Source organism: Ruditapes philippinarum, unplaced genomic scaffold (assembly GCF_026571515.1).
Source record: "Ruditapes philippinarum isolate M1 unplaced genomic scaffold, ASM2657151v2 ctg12154_1_1_1_1, whole genome shotgun sequence".
NCBI lineage: Eukaryota > Metazoa > Mollusca > Bivalvia > Venerida > Veneridae > Ruditapes > Ruditapes philippinarum.
Genome location: NW_026866618.1, coordinates 1,432 through 28,324, shown reverse-complemented (window position 1 = coordinate 28,324; position 26,893 = coordinate 1,432). Strand labels below are relative to the sequence as shown.

Sequence of the window (26,893 nt, the reverse complement as noted above, 5' to 3'; positions counted from 1 at the left end):
AAATTTTTAAATAAAGCTGCATGCCTAATGATGAGCCAGAATATTTCAAGAAACTCCATCCGCAACTAAAGAAATTGTTTTGAAGATTTTACTATAATTACCTTTTTATAGTTTGATTAACGACTGATTTTTACTGTTAATTAATCATCATTTTTCCTACTCCGTGGGACTAACGCAATTTAGCTTTTTTGCATATTTTTGACGTTTGGTAATGTACGTGGATTGTAAATGTCGTCCTTCCATATTTAAACTTATGATAAATTTCAAAAATGAAAAAAAAGTGAAGAATTTGGGATGAAGTTGGAAAATCCAAAGTGCAAACATAATTAAATAAATTTGAAAATTCGTGAATTTGTTTAACTTAAAACTGTTGAACATGTAATTTGTGAAAATTTGCGGAGTTAAATATGTGAAGCTTTGAAATTGGTTAATTCGTTTAATTGGAAATCGTTTAAAGGATTCGAAGTTAACACAATTTTTATGGTTTTTATTTCAAAATATTTATGCTCAAATTTTAAGATTTTGTCAATATTGTAAGTTCCAATAAGCATCTATTCATAAAGGAAATTTACCAAATTTAACAGTTCATTTGTAAAATATAAGGGAGCAATTAGAAATTTATTTTCTATTAAAATTCTAAGTCAAATTTTCCAAATAAGAAATGAATGCATGTTAATTTTATTGATTAAATATAAATGTGCAACAAATATTTGCAGTACCCATTTTACATATTCTTCGATGTTTTGAAAATTGTTTATTTGCATAATTATATTTTACATATATCCATTTTTGCAAAGTGTGGTATACCACACAGTAACAATATCAATCAACAAAACATTTCGTGAATTACGAATCGTGCATTCGTTCGAAGTTTAAATCGTGTGTTGTTCTTTTGCAATAAGATGTCATATTTTCTTACAAGAATAATTTCGAATTTTTTTGCAAACAACACTTTTTCTTACACTCCTTAAAACATACAATTTTTGTATTGCTTCAATAGGGTTGTACGAAATTTTGTTTTTCTTATTTCCTCTCCATTTAAAGAAAGTTAAATGAAAGTTAAAGAATTGATGTTTAAGATTTTGTAGTTTCGATATTTTTACTTTAAAGTTGTTGGTACCTGTATTATTCTGGTTTCTGTTAGTATTTTTGTAACTTTCACGATACATTGATTATATTTTAATAATAGTACATGTAATTTGAAATCTTTATTTTGTGTTTTCGATGGGCTATTGTAAATGCTATTTTTGTGGAAGTCACAGCACAACATAGTTTTCTCTTCACAATGCGCATGCATAGGTTTCATAACTTATTGCCTTCTTCAATTTTTGATTACTTACTGTAACTAAACGAATATAGACGTTCCACCTATATGATTCATTATTTCAAGACTTAAGACGGAAGTGTCTATCTAATTACTTTGCAAATATAATTGTTGCTTTCTCTGTTGCATTCTCGTTTATTATTATAATTATTATTAATATTATTATAAGTATTATTATTATTATTATTATTTAAATAACTTAATCAAAATTTCCATTGTAGCGTACATAATATATTTGTTATTAAATTATACACGAACTTGTTTTAATAACTTGTTCTTTTTTTCAGAAATGACGTTCTATTGAATCACACATTAAAGATATTAAAATTCGTAATTTCATTCATTAGACATGATAATTAGTTAAAAATAATATCATAAAAAGAAAACGTTAATTATTCCTTGGAGCGCCCGTCTTCCGCCTTTTCAAAGAAATGTCAAATGACACTATTTCACTTGAACATATTTTCTCATGCTTTTGTGAGAGTAAAGCTGATATGCTGAAGAGACTAAGTGTGGTATATGAAAGAAAAATCATTAGATACAAATGTCTGACTTACTTACTTCGTCTGCTTCATATTGCTTTTATGCAAACACTGTTAAACACATGCTTGAAATTTCTGAGAGAAAAATTAAATTTCTTAGCCATAATGTGCCTTTAGGGTCAATTTAGCAGATTCAAGGTAAACTTGTTTCTCCATTGTTAACACGTTTACTAGTTTTTGAATTGGTCTTAAAAATTCGTTTTTTTTTAAAATAATCTGTTTTATTTTAAAAAATAAAAAAATTAAGCGTTAGAATTTTATTGTATTTTTACAAAGGGGATTGCATTTTTTTTTTAAAAATTAGCAGGAACAAAAATGTATAAGGCTTTTCAGAAAAGTTTGGCTATTCTACCTTAACTTTTAGATATATTTCATTTTTGCTCGTCCATCCTAAATTACAGTAACCTTTCTACACTATATGTGTTATTAATACTTGAGGTTTTATGTCTTCAAAGAACCCAATATGTGTTTGTATGTTGAATAGACATCTATAAAGAGACTTGGAATTTTTAAAGTCATAAAATATTATGTGATCTACACAATAAGACTGTATATCATTTTACAAACCAGAGGTTATGATAAATCGTTTAAAGTTCTAATATAAAATTTTGAGGATTGACACTAACCTTAATATAACTTTTCAATTATAATACGTGTATTGATATATGAACAATGCTGGAGAAGGTATGTTACGTCCTGACCAAAACCAAACACAACACGACCTTTTAATTTCAAGCCACTGTTTATACCTTTCTGTTTTATTATAAAATAGAAGTTGGAATATTAACTTTGCTTTAGTCTGTCACCGCTATTTTATGAATATGAAAAGACTAAATATCTTTGAAATTAGCCTAAGGGTCAATTTATATTATTTTTTTTAAATCTCGTTAGGCAGTAAAAATTCCAGTATTATGAAGATGTTCCGTGTCCTGCAAGCATTTATTATTTTAGGCGATTTACAATGTCGTTTCCTAAACACTTAAATCCAAGCTCGGTTGCAGGACCTTCGTTAAACAAAATTTTCAAGCGGGGAAATTGAAATAATAAGTGTATATAGTGTTAATAAAGCACTTTGATCAAATTGCAATATTTACGATTTGGAGTCGTTTAAATCATCGAAATCAAAAAAAGTTTCTTATGGACTTAAAAAAACATAACGGTTTCATGTAATATTTCATTTATGCATTATGACCCAAAATACTGCGTAATTTGTTTCAAATGTCTGAAAGTTTGGTACGCGTGTGTACCATACCATAGCAGCTCTTAAAACTTTCAAAATTTTACCTTCTCTTTAAAAAAAATCCTACATAAAAACAACATTACAAAGATTTGTACACAACCTAAAAAATGCTGAGAAATTCTGGCGCCTTGAGCAATATATCACGAATATTCACCAAGTAACAGAAAGGTGATAAAATAAAAATCTAAATAGAGTGATAATCTCTGTTCTATTTTTAAACTCATATTAAAATATCACGTTGGTTGGCCATTATGTTCAAAAATTAATTGAATAACCTTTTTGTTGGCTATTGAAGTGATAATGTATAAAGGACTTTCAAAAACGGTTATTAATCAGAGCGGGCGCTGTGGTGCAGTTGTTACACTGTTTGCCTACAGATCAAGGGGTCGCTAGTTCGATCCCCCGCTACTCTACTAATAAAATCATCAATTTAAAACATAACATACACAATAAAACTAACTACAACATAACTTACAACTAAACACTTTACAGAACAGACAACATGATCCAAAACAGGACATACAACATGAGACAAAACAGAACAGACAACATGAGACAAAACATGACAAACAACATGAGACAAAACAGGATATACAACATGAGACAAAACAGAACATACAACATGAGACAAAACAGGACAAACAACATGAGACAAAACAAGATATACAACATGAGACAAAACAGAACATACAACATGAGACAAAACAGGACATAAAACATGAGACAAAACAGAACATACAACATGAGACAAAACAGGATATACAACATGAGACGAAACAGAACAGACAACATGAGACAAAACAGTACATACAACATGAGACAAAACAGAAAAGACAACATGAGAGAAAACAGGATATAATACATGAAACAAAACAGGACAGACAACATGAGACAAAACAGGATATAATACATGAAACAAAACAGGACAGACAACATGTGACGAAACAGAACAGACAACATTAGACAAAACAGGATATACAACATGAGACAAAACAGAACATACAACATGAGACAAAACAGGATATACAACATGAGACAAAACAGAACATACAACATGAGACAAAACAGGATATACAACATGAGACAAAACAGAACAGACAACATGAGACAAAACAGGATATAATACATGAAACAAACAGGACAGACAACATGATTTTAGATTTTTTTTTTTTATTATTCAAGTAAATTCCAGAAGGTCATAGACCCATGAGGACAATATATTTACAAGTAATCGACATATTAACATAAATGAATACATGCATAAAGAAATCAGCAGTTAAGTACATGATAAATATTTAACATTATTATCTGCTTCAATATATCCGAAGTAAATGTTAGCATACAAATATTTTATTTCTATATAAAGCAATGCACATTATTATAAATTTTCTTAATACAATAACATGTGATAATTTTATATATTCACTAGCACAAATAGAATAGTAGCAAAATGTGTGATCGTCGTATCTAAATATAATTTCGGTAACTGCTACCAGATGAGCTTGTCAAAATATAATAATTAAGGAGCCTCTATAAAATCAATCCGTAGATCCTAGTTACCTCTATCTTGACGTTCGAAAGTATCAAGATAAAGTGTGAAAGATCCATAGAAAACATATTACAAAGTATACTCAATATCAAAAATTTAAAATGATTTTATGTGAAGGAAAATGAAGTCTTGTTACAAAAACGAAACACAAGACTTCTGATAGCAAATATGATGATCGTTAAATACAAAACGGTTTGATAGTTAATTAATAAACCTTTGTATGTGAGATTCAAATAATAACAATGATTAATGCATGATACAATTCATGTCTGAATATTAAAAAGTATGCTTGTTCTTATTTCGAAAGCTTTATTAACAAAAATACTCAGATTTCTTATTATTTTCAAGTTCTCAGAATTAAATAGTTCTGTTAATTTTAACATATTTGGACGTCTCCAATAATAACAAGATATATACTTCTTTCGTATGAGATTATACATTTCACATTCTAAAACAAAATGATATTCATCTTCTATGACATTGCAATTATAACATATTCTTTCATTCAAAGGAGTGCATGTAGGTTTCGTCCATCTTCCCATTTCTATATTCAATCTATGAGACGATACCCTTAATTTTGAAATACATATGCGATACTTTCTAATGTTAATTAAGCTTAAGTATGGCTGTAGTTGAAAATTTGAAATGCACCTATAAAAAATAGCTCTACTAGAATTTTGAAGTCTACTATCCCAATTCTGTAAAAATTGATCTTTAATTCTTTGCTGCACTAGATTCAAAAATACGTTTGTGTTTCCAACAGTTTGAAAAAGCCATGCATCATAAAAACCAAGATTACTAAGTAAATTTCTTACAAGAGAACACCAGTTTTTGTGATTAGGATTATTGTCTATATCTTCTTTTAACATAAGGTACACTTTTCTAACATATTTATTATCATTTAGATTCACAATTTTTAACCAGAATTTAATTATGTTGAAATATCTTATATTTTGAAAAGAAAGCCTACCCAGTTCACCATAAATGAAATCGTTTTGAGTCGTTTTCTTAACACCTAACATATTTTACAGAACTGCATGTGCAACCTTTCAATAGATTTCCCAGGTATAAAACCCCAAACCTCGGAACTATAATTAAGAATAGGAGAAACAAGTTTGTCAAAAGTTCTAACCTATGTTTAACAGATATATCTGTAAATTTAAATAAATACTTATTCATTCTAAATATTGCCTTTGTGGCCTGTCCAGCAAGCGTACTTTGAGCTTCAGAGAAAAGAACCACCGGTTGTCAAAACAATACCCAAGTAAGTGAACTTACTAACAATTTCAACAGGATTACCATTATAACTAAAACGAAATATTACTTTGTAAACGGCCACCTTTGCGGAAAATCATGACTTTAGTTTTTTCTGAATTAACAACAAGTTTCCACTTGCAACAATATTCGTATAATGTATCTAAACTATTTTGTAATTCAATACAACTATTTGCAAATATAACAATATCATCTGCATATAAGATTAAAAAACATTTTAAACATGTGAACGTCGATGCCTTCAAAACCTTTATCAATAAATATATCTTCTAAATCATTAAGAAACATTGCGAAAAGAAAGGGAGACAAACACTCGCCTTGTCGTACACCTAACATACATTGAAATTGCTCACTTATTTGGTTATAATACTTAACTCTAGATTTAACAGCTGAATACATAGATATAATGATGTTTAACATGTTTCCACGAATACCTAACTTAATCATTTTCAACCATAAATTATCTCTGACAACATAATCAAAGGCTTTACTAAAATCAATAAATGCACAAAAAAGTTGTTTCCCGTTATTTAACATATGACTAATAAGACCATGAAGTACAAAAATATTATCTGTAGTACCCATTTTTGACCTAAACCCCGATTGCGCCTCAACATAAACACCATATTTTTCCGCCCATTCTGTTAACCTATTATTCAATATCCGCGTAAATAATTTCCCTAGGGTACTTAACAGTGTTATTCCTCTATAATTGCTTTCATCGTTTATATTGCCTTTTTTGTGTAATGGGACAACATATCCCTCTGACCAACTTTCAGGAAAATACCCCGAAGAAAATATTTTATTAAATAACGACAATAAGAAAGGTAATAATATATGTTTTGCCATGTATAAAGAATTCATTAATATATTTATCTGGTCCACTACTTTTATTTGATTGAAGTTGATTAATTGCTTTTAAAATACAACCCTCCTGTATTTGGCTATTTAATTCTTGAAACATTATCTTAAATTCATTTTGCTCATATCTTTCAATAAAATACAGTACATCTTCATCAGGTTGGAAAAAATGATCATCGGGGTTATTAACTGATTCAAAATATTTCTTAAAAACATCAACAGGTATATTCGATTGTCTTACGCCAGCACATTTTTTCAACATATTCCAATATAACTTAACATTATTATGTTTGGCCTTGTTTAATTTTTCAGTCTCTCTTTTGTCATATTCGAGTTTACATTTTCTAACACAAGCCTTATATTGAGATCTTGCTGCGACCATAGCTTTCCGGTTAAAATGTGACTTGTCCTTTCTAAAGAAATTTAACAATTTGTAAAAATTTAATCTTTTTTCATAACATTCTTCAGTATACCATTTACAACAAAAATTACTGTTCACATCAAAAACAGAACCAGATTCGCATTTTACCTCTTTCTTAACAAAGGGAGATGCAACCTCAGAAATAATATTCGAAAATTTATCGATACATAAATTTATCTCATTTGCCGAGACAGAAGTATTTACATGTTCATTAAAACTGTGTAATTTTGACATAATATCAGCGGATGATAATCGTTTAATATAATCTTCTTTTTTGTCACAATGCCACACATATTTAAAATTATCGCTTGCGGGTGACTCATTATTTACAATATGTACATCATTTAAAGCACTAGTGTCGGAGAATGCAAGTGAAAAATCAATAAGGCAATGATCAGATAAAATATTGGGTTCTAAGATCTCAAACTTATCTATACAATGGAACAAATTTTGTGTAGATAAAACATAATCCACAACACTCGATCCCCTACTACCTACAAATGTGTAACTACCAACATTTCTATCAGCTCCAAAACGACCATTTAATATACGGAGACCTGTTTGTTTACATATATCGAGAAGAAATAAACCATTGTCATTCAAATGGCCTTTATCCTTAGAAAAACGTTTAATCTCTAAGTCTGCAACATAGTCATCCGGTAAAACGTGCAGGTGTAAAAAATTATCATCTTGGTCAAAATCCGGGTAGTCTGATGTACGGGCATTCATGTCTCCGCAGACAAGTAAATTTAAATCATTTTCATACTTAGAATATAAAGTTGTAATAAAGTCAATTAACCGATCAAATGTATGCGTTTCAATCATTGACTGTCGACTGCTATTTTCAGGTACAACGTAACAAAGACAAATAAACAAATCATTTTGTAAAAATACTTTTTGAGCGTTGATTTTGATACAAATTATATCATCCTTACTTTGAAATACTAAAGTGTCATTTGTAACAAATTGATTTCTAATATATATAATAATACCTCCTGACGCTCTTTTGCTATTTTTCTTAATTTCATTTCTATTTAATACAAAATGTTCAAAATTCTCTACACACAAGTCCGATTGCTCGGATGTCCAGGTTTCTGTGAATAAAACAATATCATGATTAAGAAAAATGTCATTTAAATCTTTTGAATTCAGTTTATCACTTCGTCTTGTTTTCAGACCTTGAACATTTAACAATGCTAATCGTAACGAGACCTTCTGGTTTGTTTCCTATACAGAAGAATTATCGCTGTTTGCACGAGAAACCCGCTCATCTGTCGATTGACCTTGTTTTGGTTGTAATGAGTCATTCCTATTTATAGCATCTGGTAAAACCCGATCTTTTTTCCGTGTAACACTTACACTTTGTCGCCTATATGGTATAGCGGAACTTGACCGCTTTTCTGACCTTGTGGTTGCACGTGCATTTCGAGACCGCCCACGCAACGTTGAACACTGTTCTTTCACTGCAGTATTATCGTTCAATATTTGTTTACATGCCGTATTTTCTGTGCAATCTACTACAGTTTTTAAATGGGTATTTTCAGACAAGTTGTGATATGGAATTTTGTTCATATTTAAAACTGTGTTTGTGTCGTTATCTGGATGAAAAGAATTCGAAGATTCATGATCATGAAAAGAATTCGAAGATTCATGATCATGGGAATTGTTTTTCTCTGACTGTTTGACGTGACATGTTCGGATCTGTTCTGAAACGATTTGATCATTAGGAGGCTTATTGGTGTCACTTGAGGAGAAGTTTTTCATAGGTTGCTGCGTAAAGGTGGTCACACTTTGTTGAATGTGTGAAGTAAACTGATCAGACTTTTGCATAACTTTTTGACTGGGCGAATGTGCATACATGTAATTGGCATTTGTAGTTCCTGGATACAAAGTTAAGGGAGGGAACTCAGTGTTTTGTGCAGGGATGAGATTGAGACTTTGTGGCGGAGCAACATTGAAGGTATTATTTGTATCGATTGTTGGAGGCGGGACACTAAAGTTTTGATTAGTACTGTGACTATCAGCTCCATTTAAGACGGCACTGTAACTAGGCGCTTGGTGAACATATGATGGGATAGGCTCATTACCCGGTAAGTTATTTACACTTGATAAACATGTGACGAAACAGAACAGACAACATTAGACAAAACAGGACATAGCACATGAGACAGACAACATGAAACAAAAGAGAACAAATAAAATGAGACAAAACAGAAAGACAAAACAGGACAACAAACATTAGTACAAACAGCACAGAACAGACAATAGAGACTTAAAAGAACAGGGCATTCAATATATAACAGGATAGGACAGGACAGGACAGACAACATGAGGCTGAACAGAACATTAAACATGAAACAAAATAGAACAAACAACATTAAACAGAACAGACAAAGTAAGACAAAACAGAACAGGATAGACAGCATGAGACAAAATAGAACAGGACATACAACATGATACACAAGAGACAAAACAGAAAAGAACCCGACAAAATAACATGACACCTAACAACTTAGCATATGGAACAATACATACACCAATTGACTAATAGATTTTACAAGAGAACAGAACATATATAAGATAAAAAAAACACAGGACAAACAACATCAGAACATACAGAACAAGACATTATAATCACAGTACATAACAAAAGAGGACATGTGACAGCACAAAGGTCATGAAACATGTAAAACAATGCGAAACATTATATGAAACGAAACAGCACATAACATAAAACATGAGAAAAACATAACATAGCAATCAATCATGAACTTGAACAAAACATATCATAACATATTAGTTATAACATTCCTTTCTTTCTCTAAACCCGAATTATGCCGTTTGTCAAATTCGCTATACAGGCTATTCGAGAATTGTTTAAGTGTAAATTGTGTAAATCCTTTGACTGTTTCTGTTTGTTCTAACGGCAATCGGAGACTTATTTTAAATATGTTGATATCAAAATTAGTCTGGAATTTCGTAAAGAAGGTTTGTGGATGCTAACGTTTCATATTCATTCCGCTTATTATTTTATTGAGAATTTCCTACCACATATTACATTTTTTTTTCCTGAACTGAATTGCAAGGCAAAGCGGTCCCGGGCTTTGGTTTCCCCGGCTATAGACTACACGTCTATATTTTAAAAGGAAACCAAATAAAAAGAATAAAAAATATAAAAAATATACGAAAATCTTTACCTATAAGAGAAACTTTCAGTATCATTTCATGTTTGGAGCCGTAATGCAATGAAACTGTGGGGTATTGTGAAAAATGACTACAGTTTTTTTTCTTCATATATGTTTAAATTGTGAAGTTAACCTGAAAATAAAGCTGATTATTATTTACCTTTGACGTTATATTTGTTCTTTATAAATGTTTGTACTTTAAGTAAAAGTACTGTTATATATATTCGGCATCCAAAGACTCTTACAATAAATTAAACTGTTCGAAATGTCTTTGTTCCTTTTTTTTATCTATATTTTACTGTGGAACGTTGCAAACATTTTGCAATGATGTAGGTGGAGTTAACTTATCTACGTTATGTAAACAATTGTAGTAGTTTTAACATTTCTTTAAAACACTTTTTTCTGTGATTTTATCTTTTTGATTATGTCAAATATGGCTTTAATTCTTGAAGACTGATTTATATTTAAGTTAAAACACTAACTTGTGAATCCCGGTACGGCCATGATTTTTCGTTGAAAATTACATGTACTTAGGTAGGTTAACTTAAAGTTAATATGTATGACAATAACTTTATTCCGGTTACTACTAAAGCAAGTTTAAATGCAAAACTTGTGTTTATTAAAGTGAATTGGTCTACAATTGGCAACTTTTCAAAACGTATTTAAGTAATTGATAAACAACAGAAATGAAACCTTGTACAAGTTTTCAATCAAACATTTGTTGTTTTTTTTTTGGGTGGGGTGGGGGGGGGTGGGGGTAGGAGGAATGCTGTGCTGCTGAAATTCTTAATTATTTAGTATGGACTTTTATATGATAAAAAATAATATTTTGTTTTAGAACAAATGGTTATCTGCAAATATACATTTATAGATATATTATGTCCATCATTTATCTTACACTCCACCAGTAACGTATATTATTACCTGCGTTCATGGTTTTTTATATATGATACCAAATACTTTTTAATGGTATAACAGAAATTCCACTGTGAACAAATCACTTTAAGTCTTTTATTCACTAGGCAGTTTTTATATCAAGCTTAAGTGTAAACCTTGTAAAAAGTGAACAATCAGCTGTGATTGACACATCCTATTATTTCTCTATGTACAAATTCAAATACATATCTATTCAGCATCCCCTTTCTCCAGGGCTGAGTAATCAATATCTGTGGATTTTTGTCAGTAAATAAAGAAAACAATATTCTTTTCCGAACATTTTTAGAAAGCCTTAAACATTTATAATATTCACATTTTATCGACTAAAGTAGAAAAACACAACTATTAAGTATTCAAGCAACAACATAAACACTTTTCATTTATGACAACTATTTATTCAGTTAACAATATTTTAACAATATTCATCAAAATAAATATTCTTAATTTCATTTAAGTATATTGAAGTAAAATATTTTCATTTCACTTAGTCTTTTTAAATGAGAAAAAAAGTTTCATTTTAGTATATTTAAATAAAATATTCACGGTTAAACTATTTTGAATGGAAAGAAAAAGACATTGTATTTTAATATATTAAACGAAACGTCATTGGCAACAATAAGTAGTGTTATAATCAGTTGTTAAGGAATTTCTGAATTAAATATTCTTGAATGAAAAAAGTGTTTGTACGTAATCACATGGCGTTCGTCTGAAATAGTATCTTGTCAACAATGTGTGGTTCATTTAAAGCTGTTCACAGTTTATAAAAAACTGGTAGATACCGAAACACTGTTTATTTTATGTCAATGAAATATGAGTTATATCATTTTTATGCATTAACGGATATTGAAAAATCTGAGGCGTTAATATTGATGTTTATATACATTACTTGTCTTCGCATTTAAATTCATTAGGATTCATGTAATTTCAATTATTTTGCCAATTGCACTACGTCTGTCTTTGAATATGACATACGACACTATTTTCACCGAGTAATAGCCCATTTTGCTTAAATAGATGAAAACACCAATTTGGCGTACCATAAATACGATGTCTCAAAATCTACAAGCAAAATGATTTCATACATACAATCATATTCTTTCATTCAAGAATTAAACAGTTGACTATGGTAAATTGTAAATCTGTTAACACAAAAACATAAAACAAAAGCGAAAAGGCAATATTAAAGGAAATAGATACAGATACTGAATAAAATCCGAAAAAAACTTATTATGACTCTGTAGAATACAGTACAGGTAGTTCCCTTTCTTTACTCATGTGTATGCACCTTTCTATTTAAATAAATCAAGGTTTTCATTAAATGTCAATTCTATTTTGATTTCATAAAAGGTAGTATATAAAAATGTGAAGAAGAAGGAATAAATAAAATGTCCATCACACACACAAAGACGAATTTAGGCTTTCCTGTTGCGTCAAAATCTGAAATAGATGATTACAAATTTTTTAACTCGTTGCATTAAATTCAATCATAAAATACCAATTCAAATCGGTCATTGATCATTGATTAATTTTGAAGCGTTTTCAGGTATATATTGTAAAACACTATTATAAAACTTTTAAACAGTAAAATAATGTTGCTTTCATATTAACTTTATTAGTATTTATTAGAAGAGACGTTACAAAGATGGTCATGCTTATTTAGCAAACATGTTTATTGTACGTAAACTGGCTGATATTTTAAGTAGGTTTTTAAACCATTTAGCAATTGTCCTTGCATGTACCATTCTTTCTGAAGGAAATATACAAAACATAATTTTATTAATTTCATACAGTTGTTTTGTAAGTATGTTTTTTTTTTAAACCAAACAACATGTTATAAAGCACAGGCAGCATACATATATCTTTATAAACTTTAACAAATTTCTGTTTACGCATGATCTTTATTTAAAAGTAACGAAAAATAAATAATTAACAAACTGTTTTGAAAAAAAATACTTTAACTTAAAATACAAATACAGTTTACAAATCAGGTAAAACTCTCAACATTGATACAAACTGTTCGAAGTGTAGAATGTTTTGTTTACCAGAATTGCTGTATAAGTGTTGCCAATGCACAAAGAAGAACCGTAAAATTCCCTAACTGTATGGCTGTAGCTGAAACGAAATATGTACAAGTTACTCTTTACCTTAATTAACTTTGTATTAAATTCGTTGAAATGTATCAATTACACATGAATGTTAAATAATAGAATATTATCTAATTGATATACAAATCATTATGTTCTGTGATGTATTCTTACACTTTATCTCTTGCACCTTAAATGTCTTATTTATAGTTAATTGTAACAAACGAAAATAACTTTGGTTGGTTCAAACTTTTACGTGTGATACAATAAGAAAGCAACAAAGATTTTATAATTGCTACGGGGAGGAAACATTTGATTTCATGTACAACACCACGTACTTTTGAGTAAGGGGTACAGTATCATTGTTACAAGTACACCTCTAACTTTCCTGTACACAAAGCAAATATAAGGTACCTACGTGTTCGACCCCAGGCCGCAAACTTTTAAATATTCACGTGACATTGTTGAAATTATAGGCAATGTTGTTACTATATATAGTGGTGATTGATCATGAAATCCTTTCTATGGTCATTCGCACTGTACCTCTGCTTCGGCATGTACAGAAGTTCCCGTTCCGTGCGAAAGTAATGGCAACTAGTACTAGTACTGGTAAACTGCTTGACAGCCTGTACAGAAATTCAAACAAGTGGTTGAACTGTGCTCCGGTGAATTCAATGTGGCTTATTGTCGTGATCCGGAGTGAAATCTACCAATAATACCAACAACACAATAGATGAATATCAATGAATTACTGTCATCATTGTTAAAACTAAATAACCTTAAGAACATATTTCTCCTCCAATAATAAATAAATAAGATATATGGATATGATATTATTTACGTTTTTCATTTACTTGCATTTTCTGCGGTACATACATCAATATTCATGACATAACCAGCGTCACATTCACATTTGCCATTGTCACAATGAGAGTTATCGATACCGCCACATTCATCTCCGTTTTCTGAGCATGTTGTATCACTAACAGCTTTTTATGATAGGAAAAATATTCAGTTTTATCATTTATATGTATTTATTTGTAAAATATCAGTTTTTCTTAAACATCTTTAGAGTCATTATACAATTGTCATGAAATATTGTTATCCGAACACATTTTATAAATTTCAGCATTATAAAAATGAAAGGTTTATTCGTCTTGTTCGTTACACATGCTTTCAACACAAATCCTATATTTTTGCTGGTTTATTTTTATCATGTACCATAATTTCCCAAAATCATTTAACATAACATAAAGAAAATAAGAATCCCAAAAGAAAGTGCAAAACGGCAAAATTAAAAATAATGCAAACTCGGTTTGACTGAGCCTGTTCATGGACTGTACTGTCAAATGCAAACTACCGTCCACGCCCCCTAGCACCGGCTTAAACAAAATTCAAACATAAAATGGCAATTGTTTGAATTTAGAAACATCCGCAGATGTGTCCATACGGCGGTTATCATGGAACCTTCAATGTGACACGTTAGTGTCATTCATTGAAAAGCGGCGTATGGTCAGTGCTTCTCTCAGGCGCCCGTTCATGCCTGAATTAATGAGGTCTTCCTCATCCAGTAAAGGGGGAGAATTCCCGCCATATGACCTTTTGTCTGTTGTTACGCATTTAAACCCTATAAGAATTACACACTACATTCTGAGAAAAAAGAATCACATTTGCGGAAATATCATAGGTTTATGATTATTATGCAATTCTTGTATATGCTTACATTGACATTTTATACATTAAAACACTAATACGTTAGATTTAATAAGACAGAGATTAATCATTAACTACGGTGGCACAGAGACGAACTGTGTACGTCTTTTATCCCGTTTCTCACTAGATAATATGTTGCTCTGATATGACTACAAAATAAATAAAGTAGTTCACATGGCGCCTTTAAGTATTCGTAATGGTCGCATAATGTATGTTATGTGCACTTTGTTGTTAATCTTGCCGGAACAAGATAATATCACGTTGGAGCGACGAGATTATGTTTAGAAACGAGATACTAGATCGTTTCCTCCTAAAACATCTCGTAGTGAGATAATATATTGTGGAAATGAGATAATAAAGTGATGTTAAGAAACACTAGTTATTCTCATCCATGAGATAAATATCGTAACAAGATAAACATCGTAACCAGATAGTATCTCGTTGGAACGAGGTACTATGTTGTAAGCCTCCTCGATTTTGAAATTTATTACAATATATCTTGTAAGTTATTGCAACAACTTACTCAGAACGCGTACAGAGGGGTGACCTACATATGATTACCACAATTGAGCATCGGTACAAACAAAATTCCGCTGATTCAATGTAAATTTTGAATATCCGTAAGGGATTGTAATCATTATCTTTCATGCTTTTATATCCAAAAGCTTAAAGAATCCGATGATTAATACCTTTGACACAAGTGCTACCGTCAGTAGAATCTTCTTTATATCCACCTGAACATTGGCATGTTGTAGTTCCACTGTCACATTCAGCATTATCTATGCCTGTGCATTCTCCATTTGTGCAATCTGTTTCCGATACTTTTCCTAAACAAACATAATTTTAATTTAGTAGAGCTTATTTTTTTTGACAGGTAAACGTAAACATCAAATTATGAAATGCTCTTGTAAATATTTGTTATGAATTGAAAAAAAACATTGAACAAAATTCATCATACTTTTGACACATGTATCGCCGTCCTCTCTAAAACCATCTGAACATTTGCATTTTGTAGTTTCACCGTCACATTCAGCGTGATCAATGTCTTTGCAATCATCGTTAGTTGAACAACCTTTATCCGACACTGTTCCTTAAATTGAACAAAATCTTACCGTTGATTTATATCAGCAACGTTTAATATCCCAATTGGTGTTAAAAATGATAATTAAAATGAAAACGCACATCTATACATTTCAGTACTTAAATTTTTCTTTCTGCACTTTCTGCGGTACATACGTCAACATTCGTGAAAATTTAAGAATGTTGATAATTTAGAAAATTATACTATCCAAATTTCAGTTATTTATTTTTTTTTATTTATTTATTTATTTATGTATTCATTTTTATTACTGCAACGTCGCATTTTTGCCATTTAAAAAAAAAGCAAACAAAAAAAAAAAAAAAAAAAAAAAAAAAAAAAAAAAAAAAAAAACCTAATATATTTTAATTAGAGGAATTATTTTTGCATATGAAATACTATCTTCTTAAAACGATTTACATTTTTGTTTCCATTTTTTAACCTGAACAGTAAATGTTAACAAAGTGATTTAAAGGCCTATTTGTCGTAAATTTTAATACTCAATACTTTAATAAAATTTAGAGTACTTTATAGTATCTAAATAGTTTTCCAATTGACCAATTTCCTTAACCATCTTTTAATCTGTTACTTTTTTACAATAAGTACAGTTATAGATATAGTGAGAATGTATCTTGTATGTAAATAAAAATATTACAGTAACTTTGTTTACATTTTGCTACTTTTATGACATTATTTCTAGTGATACTTTCTCAAAGCAACAAGCATCCAACATTCTCTAAAACCATTATGTAAAAATTATAAAATTCATGTTTGCCATATTTAAAGAAGTTCAAAATTATTTGTAATGGGGCATGATTAGCCTTTAATTTAACAAGAGATCATTGTTTCTTTTAAATTCACATATTTGTCCATCTCAGATAAATGCATACATTCTTTTCACAAACTCACGAATGGCACATTTAATCCAACATCTGAGTCTGATATTCATGTGTAAGGTCTTTACTACAACTTAACACATCTAATCGTATTTCCTTTTTATTCCTTTTTTCTTTATTGAAGGTATATTGTCACACGAAATCAAAATCTAAATATTTTGTTGAATATCTATTAGTGTTTGTAATCTTTCATTATTTTATTCCCCAAATGTTAAACCAATCTAATGATTTATACCTTTGACACACGTGGTGCCATCAGTAGAATCTTCTTTATAACCATCTGAACATTTGCATTTTGTGGTTCCACTGTCACATTCAGCGTGATCCATGTCTGTGCATGCTCCATTTGTGCAATCTGTTTCCGACACTTTTTCTAAATAAAGATATTAAGTAGAGCTTATTACTTTCTTGGCAGGTAAACGTAAAAAAGAATTACTAAAGGCTCTTGTGAATATTTGTTTTGAATTGAAAACATTGAACAAAATTCATTATACTTTTGACACATGTATCGCCGTCCTCTCTAAAACCATCTGAACATTTGCATTTTGTAGTTTCACCGTCACATTCAGCGTGATCAATGTCTTTGCAATCATCGTTAGTTGAACAATCTGTTTCTGACACTGCTCCTAGAATTGAAAAAAAATATAACCGTTAATTTATATCAGCAACGTTTAATATCCCCTCTGGTGTTGAAAATGATATTCAAAATGAAATAGCATATCTATAGAATTCAGTATAGTTTCATGATTGTTAAAACTAAATAACTTCAAGGACATTTTTCTCCTCCAGTACTTATATATAATAAATTATATGGATATGGTATTATTTATATTTTTCATTTATCTGCACTTTCTGCGTTACATACGCCAACATTCATGACAATTTTAAGAATTGAACAATCCAAATTTCACTTATTTATTTATTTATGTATTCATTTTTATTACTGCAACATCCCATTTTGCCATTTAAAAAAACAAAACCAAAAAAAAAAAAAAAAAAAAAAAAAAACAAAACAAAACAAAAAAAAAAAAAAAACTGATATATTTCAATTAGAGGAATTATTTTTGCATATGAAATACTGTCTCCTTAAAACGATTTACATTTTTGTTTCCATTTTTTAACCTGTACAGTAAACGTTAACAAAGTGACTTAAAGGCCAATTTGTCGTAAATTGTAATACTCAATATTTCAATAAAATTTGGTGTACTTTATAGTATCTAAATAATTTTCCTATTGACCAATTTCCTTAACCATCTTTTAATCTGTTACTTTTTTACAATAAGTACAGTTATAGATATAGTGAGAATGTATTTTGTATGTAAATAAAAATATTACAGTAACTTTGTTTACATTTTGCTACTTTTATGACATTATTTCTAGTGATACTTTCTCAAAGCAACAAGCATCCAACATTCTCTAAAACCATTATGTAAAAATTATAAAATTCATGTTTGCCATATTTAAAGAAGTTCAAAATTATTTGTAATGGGGCATGATTAGCCTTTAATTTAACAAGAGATCATTGTTTCTTTTAAATTCACATATTTGTCCATCTCAGATAAATGCATACATTCTTTTCACAAACTCACGAATGGCACATTTAATCCAACATCTGAGTCTGATATTCATGTGTAAGGTCTTTACTACAACTTAACACATCTAATCGTATTTCCTTTTTATTCCTTTTTTCTTTATTGAAGGTATATTGTCACACGAAATCAAAATCTAAATATTTTGTTGAATATCTATTAGTGTTTGTAATCTTTCATTATTTTATTCCCCAAATGTTAAACCAATCTAATGATTTATACCTTTGACACACGTGGTGCCATCAGTAGAATCTTCTTTATAACCATCTGAACATTTGCATTTTGCGGTTCCACTGTCACATTCAGCGTGATCCATGTCTGTGCATGCTCCATTAGTGCAATCTGTTTCCGACACTTTTCCTAAATAAACATAATATTAAATAAGTAGAGCTTATTACTTTCCTGACAGGTAATCGTAAACATCAAATTATGAAATGCTCTTGTAAATATTTGTTATGAATTGAATAAAATTGAACAAATTCATCATACTTTTGACACATGTATCGCCGTCCTCTCTAAAACCATCTGAACATTTGCATTTTGTAGTTTCACCGTCACATTCAGCGTGATCAATGTCTTTGCAATCATCGTTAGTTGAACAATCTGTTTCTGACACTGCTCCTAGAATTGAACTTTATATTGCCTTTGAAAAATATCAGGAACGTTTACCTTTCGCTTGGCAAATAAAAATGATTTGTTTGTCAATGAAATTGCGCATTTTTATATATTTTAATATAATAGTTTCATTTATTTGATAAAAAGTCCCGTACAGCAAAAAGTAACAAATATTCTGTAAATACTTGATTTTATCATAACTTTTATAATAATAATAATAATAATAATAATAATAATAATAATAATAATAATTTGACGACCGACTTTAATTATGTACTGATATATAAATGAGCAGCTTTAATGTCGTTTGACTTACCTGCAGCAGACGATAGTAAATACATTGTTAACACAGCGAAGAAGAAATTCCTAATTTTCAGCCCCTTAAATTGATAACATTTCAAAAACATTGATAATTTTAAACATTGACAGAAAAAGATCTACAAATAAATCTTCAAGGCCCATTACGCTCCAAATAATTTGTAATCCTCATTTGGTTTTCTTCAGTTTTTGTGCCCTCTAATAGTTTGATAGTTTTCATAGCAAATTATATTGACTTTCTTTTGCCTTTGTTGGCCTTTGGCTGTTACAACATTTACAGTGATGTAGTATTTAAAATTGAAGTCAAGTACTACTTGACAAATAAATCTGCATTCAGACCTATTTTCGTCACGCTGTTAGCATTTAAGGTATGATCCCCCAAACACATCGGTTGTGATTTGCCAACAATTACAATTTGAAAATGTTTACTTATAATAGAAAATAAATTACTGCCTAAATTATAAAAAAGCTTGATGTATAATGTGCCTTTAACAAAATAGAATAATACTTTTAACAGTTACAATTAGCTATTATACATTGTTATGGAATACGTTTATAAGTCTAAAATATTATTTACATGTATCCTAAATTGACCATTTTTATCATCCTCAATGTTCTCATAAAATGATTCATATATGCCACGTTATTAAATCTACTATTTAAAACAAATGTAAATAAACCTGACCTTGTTCAGCATTTGCTCAAAAAAGAAATTGAATGTAATAGGAAGATATTTTACGCAATTTCAGACATGCCATTAATATCAGTGACGCACCATATCAAGCTGTGATCGATGGAACAATGAATTGTTTCATATTCGAGCCATAAGAATTTAAGACATATATACAGTTTCATTTTTAGTATATTACTTTAAAATTTAATGTTTTTATATTTTACGCAATGAGAATATGCATTCGATGTATCAACAAAAAAGGTTTGTATTTTTTCTGCTGACACAAAATGTAGTTTATCTGTGAATTTGATGAATTTTGTTGCTGTAAGTAAAATATCCCTTCTGTTTTGAAACTGTGTATAATATCTTAATATAATATCAAATTAAAATACATAGAGATTTGAAAAAAATGTACTCTTATAATTTTTTTTAAAAATTTTTCTGAAAATAGAATTTTGACAAAAACAAAACATTCCCAGAAAGCAAGAAAAAACATTGCACAAGTTATATACAGAAAATAAAAGTCTAGCTCTGAATAAAAAAGGGAAAAAATGAATTATCATAAAGTAAATGTACTTTAGGATTGTTAGTCAGAAAAAGGTAATAAATATTACATACCATGATTTTATCCCCACCGCTTCTAGACTAATGTGACAATGGAGCGCGGCTGCCCATATTTATGCTGTGTGTCATACGGGGCTATGCAAATTGGTCACATGACCAATGCTGTAAATAATCATGTAATGATAAACAGGTTTAAATTTTTTTTATTTTTGCAACCACCTGCATTTGAAAGGTTTATTTATTTTTCCTAAACTGAAGTGTAATACATGATTCTTAAATATTTTAATATTAGTATTTGCCTGACTGACTTGAACGAAAGCAATCCACCAATTAAAATACTTTAATTTTCAAGGATCATTTCGTCGTCAACCTATTACTAGACTGAACATCAACATGGACTATTTAATCTGCGTCTTCTCGGCGTTCGTCTTTCTACCAAGTCACTGTTAATTCAGCCGAATCGATAAATAAGCCTTGAACATCGTAATACCTCACTTCATTTTTAGCTCGACTTTTTTTAGAAAACAATTAGAGGGACTGTTCGTAATGTCTATGTTGACTTTGCCGTTGCCGTCCGCAATCTTTAACCCTTTTGCTGATTTTTTTTATTAGTGGCTAAAACTTTGTTATTCTTTAATGGATTGTTTTTAAACTTAAACATAATTATCTTTAGGATATTCTTTTCAGTTTGCCCAGACAGACCGTGACCAACAGTCACAAATGACCTTGACCTTGAATGTCAAATTATTAAACTTTTCATTTTTGTTTGGTTTAACTGACTATAACATAAGACCCTCATGCACATTGAACTCAAATTGGCCTTGTGTTTTTATAACATTGACCTTGAAGTTTGAATTTTTGAATTTTTACTGAATTATCATTTTGCTATAATTGACTGTAACTTTGTAAGTAATAAATGGATTATCTTCATACTTTGACAAAACAACATTTTGGACAAGACCTTCTGAAAGGTTGAACTGACCTTGACCCTTAAACGTCATTGACCGTCAATATTAAGTTATTGAATTGTTAAATTGTCATAATTTTGTTATTTATGTACGGATTTGATTTATACTGGACAAAACAAGACTTGCTACCAAACAAACATTGAATAATTTGGATGTGACCTTGACCTTAAATTGATTTTATGAAATTCCCTTGCTTTTTCTGTTACTAGTTATAACTTTGTTATTCATAAATGTATTAACTTCATATTTAGACACAACATCTATTAGGTCAGAACCTTAAGTTATCATAATTTTGTTATTTATGTACGGATTAGATTAATACGGATTTAGACGCAACAGCTTTGAGGTCAGGACCTAAAGTTATCCTAATTTTGTTATTTATGTACGGATTTGATTAATACGGGGATAAACAACACTTGTGACCGCACAGACATGTGTATTATTTAGATATGACCTTGAACTTGAATATTTGTATTACCCTGATTTAGTATCAAAGTAAAATGTGGAATTAAGAATCACCTTAAATGACAGCTCTTATGTTTACCTTAAGTGTACCCAGCAACTTGATGATGAACTTAGGCGTATGCACGAGATAGAATATTTAGACAAAAGCATGCTGTTATAGTTTAAGATAATGCATGATCTATGGCTCCAAAAACTTTGCATCGTCGTTGACTTAACTCTAAATGCTTTGAAGTTTAGAAATTGCTACAAAGATATAAAAGTTTCGTATAGAAATAAAAATTAACGTTGATTCAAAATTTAAAGTAGTTAAAATTTTGAGAAGTATAAAATCTTGTTGAAATATCAAACTTGCAAAAAAGTTAAAGATGTCCTTGCTAAAAAATCGTTTATTCTTTATACACAGCCATATGGCAACAAGTACCTAATGGGTGTAGAGTAAATTGTGAAGAAATGATTGCAAAAGGATAAGAGTTTTTGTATTTACTTAAGACATAAATTATAAATCTTCGCACCTCCATTGTTAAGGTAAATCCTGGTTATATAAATATGCCATAAAATGCGTGGTTATTTGAAATAATCCATCTGTTTCAATGATAAAATCAAATACTTCACTTGCAAACATTAATCTTGTTAAGACTAGAACAAATTAATACAAGTCACACACAAGTATCTTGGCAGATTTATTATTCATTATCAGGTGTTAAAGCCTATAATTAAGCAATGTCTGCATTCCACCGCATGACAAAGCTAATTTATTTCATTTTAAACTTAAAGAATGCAATAATACGATACATTAAAGGAACACCACTGAGTTTGTTTTGAAATGACGGGACTGGAAATGTTTTCCCGAAAATTATGTACCATTGGATGTAGGTTTGCACTAATGTTTTTTTAGCAAACTTTAAGGATATGATCTAAAAGTTTTCCAGATAGATATTTTATTATAAGCAAAACGACCCCAAAATAAATATAAAAAAACGTTGTAACGCTTTTCACTCAGTCGTGCAAAACTTCGCACACAAAACATTATATTATTTCTAATGCTGAATATATTCTTTACGTATCGTATTATTCAACTGTTTCGACAATCTACATTATAAGAGATGGAGTATACTGATACTGAATAACTGAACATGTTATTGATGGTCAATGGGTCTGCTAAAGTACCCCTGTAATTGGATAAGGTACACAGAGTCTCTTAAAGTACTTACTAGAAAGTCGCTTTTTTGTTTGTGTCAGTGTGACTTGAATTCAAACAAACAAACACAAGAATGTTTGATTAGTAACTCATTTTATTTTCAAGGTTTAAAAATTATTCAGTAATCGAACTCCTAACACAGTTTTTCTATCCTTTCCCGTTATGTGTCTCGTTGTCTATAATTTTATGTGTCTCTTATTGTCTTTTTCATTGTTGCCTTTCCTATTAGGTTTTAATCGTCTGTTTCTCTTTTATTTTATGTTCCAGTTTCTCCTTGTCTGTTCCGTAAAGTGCCTTTCAATTGTTATGTACTGTTTTGGGTTTTCCGTTCAGCAATTACTCCGCTAGGTTTGTTGTATTTTTTGTTAAGTATTTTGCTGTCTGTATTTGTGAACATCTTCCGTTGTTGGGTATTCCGCCTTTTCTTCTGATATCGATATTTCTTTCCTGCTCATTTTCAGTGTTCCTTTGTCTGTATCGTTGATGCCTTGTTCTATTAAGTCTCTTTTATTTGTTTCTTTTCGTGTCGTGTCGTTTATGCCATTGATTGTCTTGTAGCATTGTTTCTCCATTAAGTATTTGTTGTTATCTGCCGTTGTCTTTTTGTATGTCTTTTGCTGTCTGTTCAATCATGACTGTTTTCCTCTTTTCCTTTTAGTCTTTTGAATTGAGTTCTGGTCAGTTTTAGTTTTAGTTTATAAATGCAACATCTTTCACGCCCTCTAGCAAAGGCTTGAGCGGTACTCAATTCTTAACACTTAATAGTGTTGGTATCAATGATCCCGAAAGACCTCAAAAATATTACAACACGGGAGTGAATATATGGGGCAATGTTACAGCTTCCACTCGGCACTTGACACTTGCTGTTGCGAAGTTTAGAAATCTGGAAACAAAGTGATTTCTCGGTAGCATTAATTACAACAAAATTACATGAAAATTGCAGATTCGGTTTAAGTCTGTACATGAGGGATAATGAATAAATGCAACATCCCTCACGCTCCATAGCACCGTCTTGATCGGTACTCAATTATCAACACTTAACAGTGTTGGCATCAATGATCCTGACACCTATAACAGGTTGTCAAATCATGAATTTACTAGATGTATCTAAATGGATCCTTCCGAATGGCATGTGATAACCTTTTACCTGTGACACTGTTTTATGGAAGATGTAAAATATGACTGACTGAATTCGATTATGTCCCATTTACGAACGTGTGTGCTACATGCTACTCCATGTACTCTTAATATGTTTTTTTATTGTTTTCAAGAAAAGAAGTAGTAATATAATGAAGGAAAAATGTCATAAGGCAGTAGCCATTCTAATAGAACTTCTTCATCACGTAACTATATATTTATTATATTTACAAAAAAATAAGTTATGTGAGGGGCAATGTGAAATCTAGCGATAGCACACATGCAATTGAAATAATGATTCTGTTTCATCTATAGAAATGTGCAATGAAGCAATATCGTGTATTTGCATTGGTTAGATAAGCGGCAATGTGCAATACATGTACATAGTTTGAAATATCCACATTGCAGTAAGCAAATCTTATGAATAAAAAAGCAATGAACATACATGGAGTTGTATCATTCAGATATAAACATGTCATCAAGATACATATAATAATTGCGGACATTCCATTCCATACCATGCCAAAGTATATTTACTATCATTCGATTTAAATTATCATTTAAAGCTCGATACAATATACTAATTAGGCTACTGAAAAAGGAACACAGCTCCTATACATTTTCTTTGATAAGTCGTGAAGTTAGTTATACTATATAACGTAATAATATTATAACCATACATGAATTTAGTGGTGGTATACAGTACCCCACTGAGGAAGACATTGTCTTTTTAGATAGTGTTTATCAGATTGTATATGAAAATATCTAGAAAAAAGTGATCTCTCGGAAGCATTAAAAACTGAAAAAGGAACACAGCTCCTATACATTTTCTTTGATAAAGAATGTATCTAATTTGAAACTTAAAAGTTGTAGATACATAAATAGATACATTTTCTTTGATAAGTCGTGAAGTTAGTTATACTATATAACGTAATAATATTATAACCATACATGAATTTAGTGGTGGTATACAGTACCCCACTGAGGAAGACATTGTCTTTTTAGATAGTGTTTATCAGATTGTATATGAAAATATCTAGAAAAAAGTGATCTCTCGGAAGCATTAAAAACAGCAAAATTACACGAAAATTGTAGACTCGGATTGTTTGAGGGGTAATGAAAAAGTGCAACATCCCTCACGCCCCCTAGCACCGGCTTGAGCGGTACTCAATTCCGAACACTTGAAAGTGCTAGACTCAATGATCCCGAAGGACCAGAAAGCAAGAATAAAGGAACATGTTCGTTACACTATGAAAGGAGAAAGAGAAACAATCACATGGGCAGAGCGTTTGAGTTAATTGTCTATATACTAAATGTATAGTAAATGTCTGTATTTCGACATACTAAACATTAAAATCTGCGTTTCAATTCAAAAACTGTGTTCGTAGCCTGACTTTATGAAACTTATTGTCAAATATAATTGATACTAGAGTACATTTGCTTTTATCAATTATTTGTTGTGATGTACTGAATCGTTCAACTATTTCAATGATCTTGAAAGTTGAAGTGAAGGATACACTTCCACTATTTGTTACGGGTTTGTTACATAGTGAAATCAGGAAGAAAACTCTTGCCAACTTTTAAGTTTCAAATTAGGAAAAGTTGTTTATCTTTTGTATCAAATACACATCAAGCTTTAACTACAATAGAACACAGTTTTGCCATCAAATAATTAAAACAGTTATCATTTCATTTTAAATATTAATATTCTCAATACAAACTGATTAAAAGAAGAAGAAGAAGAAGAAGAAAAAAGAACAGCCAAAAATACGGACTAAAAGAAAACGTTATAAAGATTGATACAAAAAGCTTAAACAAACATAATTCATACTGCCTTTTAAGTAATCCAATGATAGGTTAAATTTTGTGTTTAAAAATGACTCACTTTCTTTCTGTACTACTGAGCTCAGACCAAGTGATGATTTTTTTTCTGATTGAAAAAAGTTGCATGCACTTTTTTATAGTAAACCGAATAAAATATTTTTTTGTGGTTTTTACTCAGAAATAGATCATTTTATTCAACTGAGCATCTATTTTATATTGTATTATATATAACAGTCCAGGGAAGGGCACCTGAGATCTTATTCAACAAATTGATCTATAAAAATATACAACATGACTATCAATATATATATCAATATATATATATGTGATGCACATATCCTACAGTTTTTAAAATGATCGATCTGAACAGATAAAGTAACGTAAATTTGTCTCACTTTCTTTGATATGATATACTAAGCATTACCTCCACGGTTAGCG

General features: G+C 30.1%; 2 protein-coding genes across 2 annotated transcripts; one reads left to right on the top strand and one right to left on the bottom strand.

The window, feature by feature from the left end:
• Nucleotides 1–2,538: 2,538 nt before the first annotated feature.
• LOC132733086 (ring-infected erythrocyte surface antigen-like) lies at nucleotides 2,539–4,069 on the top strand. Its single transcript, XM_060719681.1, has 2 exons — nucleotides 2,539–2,550; nucleotides 3,599–4,069. The coding sequence occupies exons 1-2, from the start codon at nucleotides 2,539–2,541 to the stop codon at nucleotides 4,067–4,069; spliced, it is 483 nt and encodes a 160-aa protein (XP_060575664.1).
• A 7,899-nt stretch (nucleotides 4,070–11,968) lies between these two features.
• On the bottom strand, nucleotides 11,969–20,935 carry LOC132733087 (cell death abnormality protein 1-like). The gene is made up of 11 exons (XM_060719682.1): nucleotides 20,918–20,935; nucleotides 19,625–19,688; nucleotides 19,183–19,314; nucleotides 18,916–19,053; nucleotides 17,599–17,730; nucleotides 17,340–17,477; nucleotides 16,089–16,220; nucleotides 15,820–15,957; nucleotides 14,272–14,406; nucleotides 13,376–13,445; nucleotides 11,969–12,770 (listed from the first exon to the last, which is right to left on the bottom strand). Coding segments are annotated over exons 1-11 (1,083 nt in total). The 5' UTR covers nucleotides 20,921–20,935; the 3' UTR covers nucleotides 11,969–12,769.
• Nucleotides 20,936–26,893: the final 5,958 nt, after the last annotated feature.